At 35.1% G+C, this 16,872-nt stretch overlaps 1 protein-coding gene across 3 annotated transcripts in view; it reads left to right on the top strand.

Moving 5' to 3' along the window:
- Positions 1–16,872, top strand: part of NUF2 (NUF2 component of NDC80 kinetochore complex) — a 33,475-nt gene that overhangs the window by 1,418 nt on the left and 15,185 nt on the right. For 2 of the 3 annotated variants that reach the window (NM_001261374.1, XM_015124470.3), the window contains 7 exon segments: positions 2,926–3,068; positions 4,400–4,474; positions 5,134–5,210; positions 5,748–5,809; positions 13,729–13,826; positions 14,997–15,070; positions 16,384–16,480. In NM_001261374.1, the coding sequence (NP_001248303.1) occupies positions 2,946–3,068; positions 4,400–4,474; positions 5,134–5,210; positions 5,748–5,809; positions 13,729–13,826; positions 14,997–15,070; positions 16,384–16,480 (606 nt within the window). In that variant the 5' untranslated portion in view covers positions 2,926–2,945. 3 annotated transcript variants of the gene reach the window in all.

The following is a 16,872-nucleotide window of genomic DNA, read 5'->3' on the forward strand; positions in this document are numbered from 1 at the left end:
ATGCATATTTATGCCAAAGGGGACATCTGATATGTGATGCATCAGAATCCAAAAGATCCCAGCTCTATGGCCTGGCAAGGTAGCTCATGCTTGTATCCCAGCACTTTGGGAGGTTGAGGTGGGAGGATCACTTGAGCCCAGGAGTTCAAGACTAGACGGGGCAACATAGACCCCATCTCCACACACACGCAAATTAACAGGGCGTGGTGGTGTGTGCCTGCTGTAGTCCTGGCTACTTGGGAGGCTGAGGCAGGAGGATAGCTAGAACCTGGGAGATCGAGGCTGCAGTGAGCTGTCATTGTGCCACACTGCACTCCAGCTTGGGTGACAAACTGAGACCCTGCCTCAAAGAAAAAAAAAATTAGACAAAAGGTCCTAGCTCTAACAGGAAAGCTTGCAATCATGAAATTTAATGGTAGAAAGTCCAAATTCTTGCTTAAGGTTCAAATGATCAGTTTATACAACAAGAACACAAGTGACCCAGCAGATGTGACCAAAAAAGAGGAAAAGAGGGAAAAAAAAGAACAGGGAGAAGCCGTCTTGATACAAGATGGTCATGGTGAAGTTCTTGGAGTTTCAGTTGATCAACAAGTGCTACAGCAGAGGCTATTAATACTGTGCCCTAGACAGACCATGTCGTATTCAGTTTGGGCACTACATTTTAAGAAGACATTTACAAAATAGTGTGTATTACAGGAAGATGAATAAGATAGTAGTTTCTAAAACAATGTCGTTATAAGGAGTATTTTAAAGTTACATATAGCCAAACATAAACAAATTATACTTACTTTAAAAAAGGGAGGGCTTAGCAGAGGTGTAATAGCTTTCTTCACATTTTTGAAAATGGTGTCATGTAAACAGAGATTAATATATTCTATTTAGTTGCAGTGACTGGACCGAGAGGTAAAATTACAACAAAACATATTTCCACACACTGTAAGGAAGAGTTATTTAATTTGGAATCATAATAAAGTGGGAAAAAGTTGCATTGAGAGTGAATTCTGTGATGATGTCACATGTTCAAACTGAATTGGGAAGTTATTTGTTAATCATTATTTAAAATGGCTTCCATTTATTAGAGGTTAGGCAAGTTGCCAAAGCTCCCGTTTTTAACCCTAAAATTCTGAAAAACATTAGGAGCCTAAAGAAATAGATTCTCAGAATTGTGGGCCATTTCAATGTATTTGCAAAATTGAATATATTCACATTGGGTCTCTAAGATCATTTTGCTTCACTGGAGAGTAGGGGATCTGAAGGTAACACAACAGGTATTTAAGGGAGTGGCTGAGCAGTGGCTGCTATTGCTGCTCATTTCCCTCTTGCTGTTACTACTGCTATTTTTGTGGTTACAGGGAGAGATACGAAGAAAATGAAAAGATCCTGGAATCTCACAATGTAGTGTCAGAGTTCTTTAAACATAGTTTTGGTACGTTGCAACTAGTATCATAACAGGGTTAAATGCAAGGCTCTAGGACAAGGTTTTCTTTCTTTCTTTCTCTCTTTCTTTCTTTCTTCCTCCCTTCACTTCCCTCCCCTTCCCTCCCCTTCCCTCCCCTCACCTGCCCCCTCCCCTTCCCTCCCCTCCCCTTCCCTTCCCTCCCCTCCCCTTCCCTTCCCTTTTCTCCCCTCCCCTTCCCTTTCCTCCCCTCCCCTCCCCTCCCCTCCCCTCCCCCCTCCCGTCCCCCTCCCCTCCCCCCTCCCCTCCCCTCTCCCCTCCCCTCTCCCCTCCCCTCCCCTCCCCTCCCCCACCCTCCCCTCCCCTCCCCCACCCCTCCCCTCCCCTCCCCTTCCCTTCCCTTCCCTTTTCGACACAGGGTCTCTATCACCCGGGTTGGAGTGCAGTGGTGCAATCTCTGCTCACTGCAACCTCTACTTCCCAGTCTCAAGTGATCCTCCCACCTCAGCCTCCCAAGTAGCTGGGACTATAGGCATAGGCCACCATGCCTGACTAATTTTTAGGTTTTTTGTAGAGATAGGGTTTCATCATGTTGCCCAGGCTGGTCTTAAACTCCTGGGCTCAAGCGATCCACCTGCTTTGGTCCCCCTCAAAGTGCTGAGATTACAGGTACAAGGTTTTTTAACATCAGCATTTATTGACCTTTAGAACTGGATAATTCTTTGCTGTGGGGGCCACCCTATACATCACAGGACGTTTGGCAGCATCCCTGGTCTTTACCCACTAGATTCTAGTGGCACCCACACTCCTGTGCTGACAACCAAAAATGTCTCCAGCCGTTGCCAGATGTGCCCTTGAGGATAAAGTTAGAGAACTACTACTCTAGGGGGACACAGATAGGAATAACTCACTACATGAAGACATTAGGAGATATGGTTTTTCGTTTTCTTGAAGTTCTCACTCTGGTGATAGGAATTGCTACCAATTATATAATCTATTCTTATTCAGTTGTTTTTCTCTCTTCTGTTTGCATCTACAACCTGATTAGCCATCTCACTATATATGTATTGAATAGGATGTCAAAACTGAATACAATTTTTTATGCTCTATATTACTGTTGTTTATATATGGCTTCTGCTGATAATGTTGCCTATATGCCTTGCTTTGAGAATTAATTATTAGGATTGGTCTTGTTAAGCTCCTTGGCCCTCACATGTAAAAGAAAAGCACATGGTTCCCATCTATGTATTCAACCAAAGTCCTCCTTCCTAAATGTGTTTTTCTCTTCCTACAAAAGAGAACAACACTAGGAAAATTAGTAGAAAATAACTGTGTCACCTTAGAATAAAAGTAATTTTAGGATACATAGATAAATATTTGTCTTTATTTTACTAAGATATTTGATGATAGTTAACACTACTATGAATAGTTCAACTTTGGCTCTTTCATTTTGTCCTAATATTTATTAGTTTCCAGATAATGAGAGCTACTGATTATGTGATATTTCTAATATTTTTTTCTTCCTTCAGATTAACAGGAAACTTCCAAGATGGAAACTTTGTCTTTCCCCAGATACAATGTAGCTGAGATTGTGATTCATATTCGCAATAAGATCTTAACAGGAGCTGATGGTAAAAACCTCACCAAGAATGATCTTTATCCAAATCCAAAGGTAAAAGGTGGTTATGTTTGCATGTGGATAATGGTATTTAAGAAAAAAGTAAGCTACTAGGTCTATAGTGTGGCAAGAAAGGGATATGCCCTCCTATTTGATAGAGACCATTTTCATCGAGAGAGAATCTCTCACCTAGTGTAATTTAAAAATAACACCAAGTTTATATGTGTGGTGACTTCTACATTCCCATTAGGATTCAACTCTTTAATATAGTCATTTTCTTTAAAAAAAAAAAAAAGAAAACCAGCTTCTAAAGCATATTAAAGTATATTCAATTTTTTATTATTATTGGAATGGTGGTCTGAGAGTATCATTTATTGGTAGGGGTTGAAGGAACTTATTCCAAGTGGTTTTCAACCACAAAAAAATGCTTAGAAATAATCCTCTTTGGAAGCTTACAGATTAATTTTCATGCATTATGCCCCAGGGGGAATTGACTTGTTTTGACAGGTACTGTTTTTCCTATCTTTAGTTATTAAATACAAAATGAACTATTTATGTGTCACAGAAAATCCCAAAGTCTCCTTCCAGTTTCTTGTGTTGGACTTGAAGTGATAACATAGTAAAACCTGGTTTAATGATGTAGAACTCAAACTTTCTGACATCGCTACCCCCTTTGATTCTTGAAAATGGAAGAAATACTTTTAGAATAACTGATGTCTTCAAACTGAGTAAATTCAGCTTTCTTAAAAGATTACCACGTTTTCCCTATATTTCTCGTCTTTCTGCTCACCCAATACAGTTGTATTACTACATGGATCAGAACAGATTCACACTCCTGCATTTAGGAACTGCTGTTTTAGAAGATCCAATTTTTAAAATAATATATAACCCTATTACATTTATACCTCCTGATCAAGGGTTCCCTTAAACTTCACATCTAAGGAAACCTTAATATCTGGGCAGCAAACAAGGTTTCCTGTGTTCTTTAAAACACATACACACACACACACACACACACACACACACATTTTCAATGTGCCATTATTTCTGCCACATGCCTGACAGCCTGTTCTGAAAGACTAACTCTTCTTCTTCCATTTCCTAAGGTGGATTGGGTTGCTTGGATTGGATTTGGATATACTTGCCCTCTCATTCTTAAACAGCTGATCCCTTGACCACTTATGTATGAGCAAACTAAGCATCTTGTGTTAAATTTGGAAAAATTAAGGAGTATTTCAAGGGAAATGGAGTAATTTTGTTGCCTTTTTCTTCTTTGCTTTCATTGACTATAATACTGTATGGTAATGATGATAGTATGAGTTTATCATCATTATGATAAACTTTAGAGTTATGCATCAGAATATTCAAAGTTGTTTTTGCTGTAGCCTGAAGTCTTGCACATGATCTACATGAGAGCCTTACAAATAGTATATGGAATTCGACTGGAGCATTTTTACATGGTGAGTTTAAGATAAGGCAAAATTATGGGGGTGTTTTTGTTTGTTTGTTTGTTTGTTTTGCTGCAGTTCTGCTTACAATGCATACTGGCTTTTATGATGGGAAGTTATTGACTTTATTTTTAACAAATTAAAATACATAGAAAATTAGTGTCAGTTACATTGGGATCTTATGCATAATAATGGTTTATATCCATAGCTTTAGTAAGATGAAAACCATAGTAAAAGACTTAAATGACACAGATTATTGATGCTATGCAGTTGTTAAAAATTTTTAGGTTTGTCTTCAGAGACTATAATAAACAATAGCTAAGTCTTCCTATTGTTCTCTTCTCTGGAAGAACTCCCAAATTAGAGTAGAAGATATGCAGTAAGATTGAAACAATTGAAATGAAGCAACTGAGCTTTTAGCAAATTAAGTATTTGCATAGTACCTGATATTTAGTAAATGCTAACCTTATTCCATTTTAAAAATTCATTTAAAAATCTTTATTAAGCACCTACTATGAACTTAGCATTAATAATAATGAAAACTCTGTATTTATACTAGAATATGTATTAAGGTCTTTAATGATAATAAGTTAATATATTTTGATCTTAGCTGAAGATTTTTCTCATTTTGTCTAATGCGTACGGTTGATTTTGTGGTTTCTTGCATTTAGATGCCAGTGAACTCTGAAGTCATGTATCCACATTTAATGGAAGGCTTCTTACCATTCAGCAATTTAGTTACTCATCTGTGAGTAAAGAGTGATTTTATTGTCTTAGTCTACATTCATATTTATATTGCATTAAGTTTTCTTAAAGACATAATTTTCTTTGGGAAGGAATACCTACTATGTTCCTCTTCATTTCATCCCATATACATTCAAAATTTCAAAATTGTAGACTGCCACCAAACAGAACTGCCTCCAACTGTGCCACTTTCTCAGCATATTTTCAGTTGAACTTGTAAGATACTGTAAGTCTAAAATTGTTTACCATCTTTGTGAAGAGGTTTGAGTTCTTAAAAGAGTCTTAGTGTCACCAAGTTTATGTACTGTTTATTAGAATCTATAACTATACTTTAGTATTGCATGACTATGTGATTAATATACAGAAAAAATAGATTTCAGTGCTGTAGGGTTATACATTATAGTAGACTTCTGGCTTCATCCCCTGACCTTAAGAAGTATATCCAGAAATCTCTTTCTGAGAATAAGATGTTTATATCCTATGGCTTAGTATTTAATGTGCAAAATACTTTTCAATAGTCTTTTTGTACTTCATCTTCAAGGGACTCATTTTTGCCCATCTGTCGGGTGAATGACTTTGAGACTGCTGATATTCTATGTCCAAGTAAGTGAGAATTCAAAACAATTTTAATGTCTGGCTTCAATCTACCATTTCACCTTCACCTTTCCATCAGTAAATGTAAAAAAAAAAAAAAAAGAAAAACAACTTCAAGGAAATTGCCTTTAAAAAGTATATCCCATTTTTAAGTATGAATTTTTAATATCATGTTGGATTTTTTTTTTCCTTTTAAGAGCCACAGAAAAGCTGTTTATTTGATTTTTTAGAAACTCTTTCCATTTAAAAATGTTCTATAAATTTGAGAATATGAGTACCAAGAATATGTAAGTATGATGTTGCATAGTGGATTCATCATACCAATTTTATGAAATATAGCAATTACTATTTACTGTAAAGAAATTGTCTTTTATCATTAAAAGAATAGTCATGTTATATCAGAATGTAAAATTCTAGCTTTAATTGTCCCTTAATTTGACTTTGATATTTATCCCTCAAGTTATTGTAAGTTAAGAGATTTGGTGTATGTATTAGGCTATTCTTGCATTGCTATAAAGAAATACCTGAGATTGGGTAATTTATAAAGAAAAGAGATTTAATTGGCTCACCGTTGTGCAGGCTATACAGGAAGCATGATACTGGCATCTGCTTGCTTCTGGGGAGGCCTCTGGAAGCTTAGTCGTGACAGAAGGCAAAGGGGGAGCAGACATGTCACATAGCCAGAGCAGAGCAAAAGCACAAGGGGGAAGGTGCCATACACTTTTAAGTGACCAGATCTTGTGAGAACTCACTCACTATAGAGAGGACAGCATCAATCATACTCTTACTTTACAATCCAGCAGTCATGCTCCTTGGTATTTACCCAAGTGAATTGAAAGCTTATATTCACACAAAAACTTACACATAGATGTTCAGAGCAACTTTATTCATAATTACCAGAACTTGAAAGTAGCCTAGGTGAATGAATAAACTGTAGTACATCTAGAGAATAGAAATTATTCAACACTACAAGGAAATTAGCTAGCAAGCTATGAGAAGACATAGAGGAACATTAAATGCATATTATTAAGTGAAAGAAACCAGTCTGCAAAGCCTACACAACTATATATCATTCTGGAAAGGGTAATATTGTGGAGACAGTAAAAAGATCAGTGGTTTCCAGGGGTTAGGGGTGAGGGAGGGATGAATAGGACCCCTTTAGCACTAAGGATTTTTAGGGCAGTGGCAGTACTCTGTATGCTACTCTAATGGTAGATATATGTCATTATGCATGTGTCAAAACTCAGAATGTACAGTACCAGGAGTGAATTCTAATGTGTACTGTGGATTTGGGGTGATAATGATGTGTCAGTGCAAGTTCATCAGTTGTAACAAATATACCACTCAGGTGAAGGAAGTTGGTGGAGAGGAGTTTGTACATGTGTGGGGACCCAAGGTATATGGGAACTATCTACTTCTTGTTCAGATTTACTTTGAACTTAAAACTCCTTTAAAAAAGGAAGTCTATTAAAAATTAATTGACTATATATTTATATGTGTCTATTTTTGAGCTTGCTATTCTACTGCATTGATCTGTATGTCTATCGTTATGTCAAGCAGTACTTTGATTACTTTAGCTTTATAGTAAGTCTTGAAATCAGTGTTATTTCTCTTTCTTCGTCTTTTTCAAGATTATTTTGGCTATTCTGGTCCTTTGCATCTCTGTATGTATTTTAGTATTTTCAGCTTGTCACTTTCTACTCTTCTTCCCCCTGAAAAAGCCATTTTGATTGAGATTACTTTGAATGTATTGTTCATTTGGGGGATATTTGACAATTTAATAATATTGGGTCTTCTGATCCATATGCATGCTATATCTCTGCATTTATTAAGGCTGTTAAATTTCTCATAATGATGTTCTATAAATTTAAGAGTGCAGGCCTTGTATAATAAATGTTGTTAAATTTATGCCTAAATCAAATTTTTAATGGTTCTGTAAATTAAAATTTTCTGATTAGTTATTGTTAGTGTAGACAAATACAATTGAGTTTTGTATATTGACTGTGCTAAAATCACTTATTATTTGAGTAGATTTTTTCTTTTTTGTAGATTCCTTAGGATTTTCCTTATTGACAATTCTCAATCTTTGTTTGAGAACAAACTTTTTTCCTAATCAAGATGCCTTTATTTATTTATTTATTTATTTTTTTTACTGGCTTGGACTTCTAGTATAATGTTGAATTGAAATGATGACAGCAGTCATCATTACCTTGTTCCTGATCATAGGGGGAAACCATTTAGTCTTTCATTATTAAGTATTAGTTGTAGGATTTTTCTTAGTTTTTTTTATCAGAACGTGCAACTTTTACTTTATTTCATGGAGAGTTTTTATCATGAAGGGTATTAAATGCCTTTGTGGCCTCTAGTGAGATAATCATGGGTTTTCTCTTTTTTAATCTACCAAATTACATTGTTTGATTTTTGAATATCAAGCTAACCTTGCATTCAGGATGTTCCCTGATTGGTTATGATATTTTTTAATATATTGCTAGATTTGATTTGCTAATATTTTATTAAGTGTTTTTGTCGTGTTAATGATGGATATTGTTCTGCAGTTTTCTTGCAATGTCACTGCAGTGACTGATCTGAATATCAGGATATACCAGTCTCATAGAATACATTTGGAAAGATTCCCTCTTCCGTTTTTGGGAATTGTTTTGTAAAATTTGTATTATTTATTTCTTTTTTGAATATTTGGCAGAATTTACTGGTGGATCCATCTTGGATTGGAGTTTTCTCTCTGGGATAAATTAAGAATTCAATTTCTTTAATAGGTTAAGGGCTATTCTGGTTGTTTATTGTCAAAACTCCTGCGTTAGCTTTGGTGATTTATATTTTTAAAGGAATTTTTAGGTTGGCAAATTTGTTAACATAAAAGTGTTCATTATATTCCCATATTATTTTAATGTCATTGTGGTAGGTAATAAAATCTTCCCTTTCATTTTTGTCATTAATAATTTGTTTCTTTATTCTTTTTTTTTTTTTTTCCTAACCAGTCTGGTTTTCAGCTTATCACTTTTCAAAGAACCACCTTTTGACTTAATTGACTTTTCTATATTATACGTCTTTTTATTATTATTGAATTTTGAACTTATTGTTATTCTTTCTTCATGGTTATTTTGGGTTTCATTTACTCTTTTTTTTCTAGTTTTTTTTTTTAAGGCAGTAAGCCGAGTCCATTAATTAGATACCTTTCTTCTTTCCTAATGAGTATGTATTGCTGTAAATTTACCTCTAGTGCTGCTTTAGCTGCATCCCCCAAACCTTGATATGTTGTATTTTCATTTTTATTAGGTTCAAGATATTTTCTAATTTCCCTTTTGATTTCTTTTTTTCATGTGCGGGTTATTTATAAGTGTGTTGTCTACTTTCCAAATATTTGGGGATTTTCCCACAATTTTTTCTGTTACTGATTTTTAAGTTATTTCTTTTGTGATCAGAGAATATACTTTGTATCATTTGAATCCATTTAGATGTCTTCAGACTTATTTTATGACCCAGAATATGGTCTGTATTTGTTCACTATGGTGGTTGTAATAAATTACCACAAACTTGGTGACTTAAGATAACATACATTTATTCTCCTATAGTTCTAGTGGTCAGAAGTTCAAAACTGGTTTCACTGGGCCAAAACCAAGGTGTTACTAAGGTTGCACTCCTTCAGATGGCTCTAGGAGAGAATCAGTTTCTTTGCCTTTTCTAGCTTCTAGGGTTGCATTTCTCAGCTCATGACTTCTTTCTGTCTTTGAAGCCAGCAGTATAGCATATTTAAATCTCTTTCCACTTTCATGATCACATTGCTTTCTACTTTCTGTGTATAGTCCAATCTTTCTCTACTTTCCTCTTATAAGGACACTGTGATTGCATTTAGGGCCCACCTAGTTATTCTATAATAATTTTCTCACTTCAAGATCTTTAATTATACTTATAAAGCCACTTTGCAAATAAGGTAACATGCACAAATTCCAAGGAGTAGGACCTGAACATCTTTGGTTGCTATTATTCAGCCCACCACATGGTCTACCCTTGTAAAAGTTCCATGAGCACTGTTGTTGATGAGTGGAGTGTTTTAAACATGTTAATTGGATCCAGTTGATTAATAGCGTTGTTCAAGCCTACTGGGTCCTTACAGACTTTTTTTTGCTGGTTGTTCCATTAAACTGTTGATAGATGTTAAAATCTTCAGCTATGATTGTGAGTTTGTCTGTTTTGTCTATTCTTTAAATTTTTGTTTTATGTACCTTGAAGCTCTAGTTTTAGAAGCACACACATTTACAATTGCTATATCCTCTTGATGACATAGTCTTTGCTCTGAAATATACTTGATTTGAGATTACCATAGCTACTTCAGGTTTTCTTTTCATTAGTGTAACCATGCCATATCATCCTTGTAACTTGTGTCTTTATATTTAAAATGGGTTTCTCGTAGACAGCATATGGTTGGGTCTTTCTTTTTAAATTCAACATCACTATCGCTGTCTTTTAATCAGTCTTAGACCATTTACACTTAATGTTATTATTGATATGATTGGGCTTAAATCCACCTTTATACTATTTGTTTTCTCTTTGTCCTGTTCTTTAGTCCTGTTTTCTCCATTTCGTGCCTTATTTTGGTTTATTAAAATAAATTTTATTTTATATAATACTATATATGAAAAAGATATTCTACCTTGTCTGTTATTGGCTTATCAGCTATATGTCTTTTTCAAATGGTATTTGCTCCAAGTTTTAGTATATATGTATATATCTTTAACATGCCATTATCTATCTTCAAATATAGTATACCTTACAATAATATACTTTTATTTTCTCCACTACTGGTCTTTGTGCTATTGTGTCATAAATTTTACTTTTAAAGATATCATAAACCCCTTAATCGATATTAGATTTGTGTGAAACAGTTATCTTTTAAAGGATTTTCTATTTTGACATTTAAAAAATACACGTAGAGGGTACAAGTGCAGATTTCTTGCATACATATATTGTGTAGTAATGAAATCTCAGCTTTTAGTGCACCCATCGCTCAAGTAGTGAACATTGTACCAAATCAGTAGTTTTCCAGCCCTCATCCCTCTCCTGTCCTCCCACATTTTGGAGTCTCCAATGTCTGTTCTACTTTGTATGTCCATGTGTACCCATTGTTTAGTTCCTGCTTATAAGTGACAATGTGCAGTATTTGACTTTCTGTTTCTGAGTTATTTCACTTAGGATAGCCTCAAGTTCCAACCATATTGCTGCAAAAGACATTATTTCTTTAGTGGTTGAGTAGTATTCTGTGGTATATGCACACCACATTTTAAAAATCTAATCCTCCAGTGATTGACACAGGTTCATTTTATATGTTTGCTATTATGAATAGTGCTATAATAAACATACAAGTGCATTCATTTTTTTGATATGATTTCTTTCTTAAAGAGGTTTTTTTATATGAGGAAAAATGTCTTTTATGTTATCTCGCATTCTTTTAAGTACACCAAATTTCCATCTGGTATGATTTTTCTTACACATGAAGCATTTTATTTAACACTTCTTGTAGTGCTGTTAAAAAGCCTTTATTTCACTTTAATTTTTGAAAGGTATTTTTCTTGAGGCCAGGTGTAGTGACTCTCACCTGTAATCTTATCATTTTGAGAGGCCAAGGTGGGAGAATTGCTTGAGTCCAGGAGTTTGAGACCAGCCTGGGCAATATAGCAAAATCCTTTTTCTACAAAACAAACTTTAAAAATGAGCCAGGTGTGGTGATGGATACCTGTAATCCTAGCTATTCCAGCAGCTTAGATGGGAGAATAACTTGAGTCCAGGAATTTGAGACTGCAGGGAGCTATGCTATGATCATGCCACTGCATCCCAGCCTGAGCAATACGGTGAGACCCGCTTCTTTTTGAGAAGGAAAGAAAGAGAAATGGGTAAATAAAAGGTATTTTTCTTAAGCACTCAGTGGATATGAAAAGTCAAGTTTTTAATCCATAGTTGGTTGTATCTGCAGATGCACAATGCACAGATATGGAGGGCTGACTGTACTATGCCATTTTTTGTGTGTTTGTTTTGTTTGTTTTTTCGGGTTTTTTTGTTTTTGTTTTTGAGACGGAGTCTCACTCTGTCACCAGGCTGGTGTGCAGTGGCACAGTCTCGGCTCACTGCAACCTCCACCTCCCAGATTCAAGTGATCCTTCTGCCTCAGCCTCTCTAGTAGCTGGGACTACAGGTGCACATAACCACACCCAGCTAATTTTTGTAGTTTTAGTAGAGAAGGGGTTTCATCATGTTGGTCAGGATGGTCTCGATCTCTTGACCTCGTGATCCACTGGCCTCGGCCTCCCAAAGTACTAGGATTACAGGTGTGAGCCACCGCACCCGGCCACTGTGCCTGGTGTAAGGGACTGGTGCATTCACAGACTTGGGTTCTGTAGGCATCCTGGAACCAATATCCAGCAGATACTGAGGGACTACAATATAGAATTCTTAGTTGACAGTTTTTTCAGTGCTTTAAATATATTGCTCCATTGTCTTCTGACTTGCATTGTTTCTGATAAGTCTGTTGCTTTTCTTATCTTTGTTTCTCTCTCTATAATGTGTTTTGTTTTCCTCTGGCTGCTGCTAAGATTTTTTTTTTTGCCTTCTAAGTTAGTTATTAGCAGTTTGAATGTAATGTGACTTTTCGGTGTTTTTTGTTTGTTTGTTTTTCTGTTCTTTCTTCCCTCCCCCTCCATCTCTGCCCCCCATTTAGGTTTGTTCACTTCCTTGGATATGGTTATTGTTTTTATACAATTTGGAAAACATTCAACTATTCTGTAAGTTTTTTTGTCCCTTCTTTTTGTAGGATTCCAATTACACATTAGTTATGCTGCTTGATACTGTCTCTCAGCTCAGATATTGTATTCATTTTTTTTCTCTCTGGCCTTTATTTTAGATGACTTCTATTATGTCTTCAATTTCATGAATCCTTTTATTTTAGGTCTAATCTGTTATTCCTATCAGTGTAATTTTTATTTCAGGTATTTTTCAACTCTTAATTCAGATCTTTTTAAAAATATCTTTCCTTTTATTTCTTCATATGGCTGATTATTTTCTCTGCCCCCTTTATTTATTTATAAAGACTGTTTTCACATTCTTATCTACTAAATCTATCATCTATTTATTTGTGTTATTTTTTAATATGTTTCTGTTGACTGATTATATTTTCTTATGGATCATGTTGTCCTTTTTGTTGGCATGTCTGGTTATTTTTAGCCCATGCCAGACATTGTGAATTTTACATTGTTAGTTGCTGGATTTTTTTTATTCCTTTAAATATTTTTGATTGTTTTCCTGGCCTCAGTAGTTTCTTCCTATTCATGAACTAATTAGTACTTAACTGAGAACTTGAGGGAATTCCTCTACAGATTTCCAGAACTCTTTCTATTTACAGTTTCCTCGTCTCAATACTCAGTTCCATAAATCCTAGTTGCTTTGGCTTCTACTAACTCTAAACTCTGTCTTCTTGATCCAGCAAGATTCACAAGTTTTATTTGTGTTCTCTTTCTCTGGAGTACAGCCTGAAAACTCTTCAGTCATAGGCTGGTGCAGTAATAGAGTTCACCTCATTTGTTTCTCTTAGAGATTGCTCTACTGTATTGCCTGTTGTCCAGCATCTAAAATTTGTTGCTTCATGTATTTTTATTTGTTTTTCTAGTTTTTTAATATGGGAGGGTAATTCTGGTTTCTGTTATTTCTTCATGACCAAAAGTGGTTTGCCTTTTTTTTTTAAGTTATTAATACAAAGATAATTCTTACCTTTAAGTTTGAGCAGATTTTCTACACTTTATTATAACCTATACAGTTTTATTTTATATATTATGAGCAGAATATATAGTGGAAGAAGATGAATTTTCATTTTCATGTTATGTTAGTTCAAAGGTTTATTTAAAGAGTGTTGCTTTCTATTTTAGAAGCAAAACGGACGAGTCGGTTTTTAAGTGGCATTATCAACTTTATTCACTTCAGAGAAGCATGCCGTGAGACGTATATGGAATTTCTTTGGCAATATGTAAGATTTAAATATGTTTTGGGGTTACATGCCAGATCAGTAACATTATTTATGAACTTATAATCTGTTTTGAAATGATTGCCATAGATAGCAAATTGCTGTATTGCCTTTAGAATTGAATTCATTTTTATATTTCTGTAAACTTGCAGATTTTAGTTACTGGAAAGCATATCTCAGAATCGTATTTTCTTTGAAATTTGGTAACATTCTGGAGAGGCTGAGTTCTGCTTGTTTTAAAATCTTGTAGCTGAGGCTTGTTTTCCTTTATGAGGAAATGTTAGGGAATATTGATATGTTTACATTTTTTTCTTTGAAGTTTGCATAATGTAGCTTTTATTAAATAATGGACATATTTGAGGTTTATATTGCCTTTTAAATAATGGCATAATTGGACTGTTTGTGGTGGTGGTTATCATGGTTGCTCAGATTCAGTCCAAGGCAATCTCTTTAACAGACAGAAACTCATTTTCCTTTCATCAACAATTTAGAGAATTTGGGAAGATTATGAGTCATCTGTGTGATTTTTCCCATTTGTCTTCAGTAATGGGGTACCATACTCTTAGAAAAGCACCAGAGTAACTCCAAACACTTAGACCCTAGGCTCCAGCTTCACTGAGCTATATGGATCCATACTTCTTTGCACAAATCATGCTAAGCTTATACCTCCTAAACATCATATAATCTTCAAAGCTTACCACATTCATGTGCCAACATACACACACTCTCATAATTTTGCTTGGTTAAGTATCCACTATCTTTAAGACACACCTCAGACATCTATCACCTCTACGATGTCCTATCACCCTTCTTCCCAGCCATTACCCAAGTTGGGTTAGATGTCACTCTTGTTGGTTCCCATTATATTAAAAACAACAAGCTATTTTGTGGGTTTTTATTCTTGTATCTGGCTCCTCAAGGAGACTTAGCTACTTAAGTTCAAGGCCTATAAGTTAGTCTTCTTGAGAATTCTCAGTACTGAGCTCAGTGCCTATGATGAGAGCCCGACATTTGTGTTGAGTAAAGAAATTCCTAATTCATTTGTCATGAAGGCCTAACTCTATCTTAAATTTCTTATTTCTGATGGTTCAAACTATAGTATGAGTAAGCGTTTTGGACACTCTGATTGTGTTGAAATGCACTAATATGAGATGATTAAAATTGCTTTAATAGAAATCCTCTGCGGACAAAATGCAACAGTTAAACGCCGCACACCAGGAGGCATTAATGAAACTGGAGAGACTTGAGTAAGTGGCAGATTTACAAGTAAAATAAATGCAATTTCAAAATGCAAAATGAATTGTAAGTAGTATTTTACAACCCTGTAGTCCACCTTAAGTCTCTTTTATCTCCCTTAATAAATAGCAGGGTATTTGAGTTTGCCTTTTCTAAAAAAAAAGAAAAAAGAAAAACTAGTTTTTCTTCTAACTCTTAATTATGTCATACATCCTTTGGCTTTTTCTGTTGTTGATGTGTTAGCCTGATCTGTTTAAAGCCTTTAGCTTACTCTTCTAATTTGTGTCTGGAATATCATCTTATGTAAGTGAGCAGTAACTGCCTGGACTGTGTTCCTTCAGATCAGTTGATTCCATCCAATGTTTACTCCTACAACAGAGTTTTTTGTCTATTTGTTTTGTTTTTGACTTATAGGTAATGTAGGGAAAAGAATCACTCAACAGTTGTGATTTCTTGGCCTTCCTCATATATATATTGATTTTGAGCAGGATTTTTGAAATCTTTTCTAATTTATAGAGATGTCTTTGAGGTTATCTATTTTAGGCGAGAGATTTTCTAACCTGCCCCTGGTTAAAATTGCCTTTACAGGCAGCAGTAAGCTGAAAAGACTGGGGACAGGCAGACATTAGACTGTAACAGGGTAAAAGATACGACAAACTAAATCAAAAGAAGAATGACAAAGTGGAGAGAATATATGCAGCACATGCCACAAAGCCTTACAACTCTAATAACAAAACCCATGTAATATTCCTAATATACAAATATAATATACAAAACTATAAAGTAGCCCTATAAACTGATAGGAAAAAGTATAACTTTAAAAAAAAATAGACAAAGGCTTTAAACAGGGAGTTTATATAAAAACAGCTAATATATCAGATAGGCAAAAACTAAATTTGAAAACATTCATATAGAAGAGACTTGAACACGTGTAAGTGTTGTAAGGAAGGACTAGTAGTGGAAGAATGGATGATACGGGAGTAAGAGATGTGAGGCGATGATAGCCAGTACAGAGGTAGAGAAATCAGCATTACCAGAAGGAATACAATATGCATTTTATTAGGAGTGAAGTTAGAAAGGGTAGGTATGTATGTGGATGGATCCATAAATTTGATAGTAGAAAACTGAAGGAGCTCATTTGATTTTTATTTTTTGCCTGTAGTAGAGGCCAGATCATTCATTTTAAATGGTTGCCACATGAAAGGGTGTAATTCAGAAACATAAAAGTAGACGATTTCTTCATCTAAGTTATTTGAGGACAGGTATTTCATTTTAGCCTTTCAAAACTGAAGGGCGGTATTTTAATCTATTTTGCTGTGTTAAGTTCTGTTCCAGTTGAAGAGCAAGAAGAGTTCAAGCAACTTTCAGATGGTATTCAGGAGCTACAACAATCACTAAATCAGGATTTTCATCAGAAAACGGTATCTGTTGTGGGGCACCTTAAACTTTAAAAAATAAAATTTGTTTGTAGATGTGGTGGGACATATAGTGGAGGTAACAGCACATTGCTTTCTCTATTACCAAAGAAATAGAATGTATTTCTGTGCCTATTTGTGCCCCTTATAATGGATATATACTTCTCTCAACCATCTAGAACCATGATGGGTTTTGTTGGCAAAGTTTTTTGTTGTCTTATTGAATAGAATTTTTTAGGGTTTTCCTAGGTCTAGTTTTGCTGCTTCCAAACCATGTACTGTGGCACCCTGGATACTGCAGTAAACTCTCAAGAATGCCTCAAAGTATCTTGAATTTTCAAGGGAACCACTGTAGTACTCAGCATCTGTCATATCCTTATTGAATTCAAGGAAGTTCA

Source organism: Macaca mulatta, chromosome 1 (genome assembly GCF_049350105.2).
Source record: "Macaca mulatta isolate MMU2019108-1 chromosome 1, T2T-MMU8v2.0, whole genome shotgun sequence".
Taxonomy (NCBI): Eukaryota; Metazoa; Chordata; class Mammalia; order Primates; family Cercopithecidae; genus Macaca; species Macaca mulatta.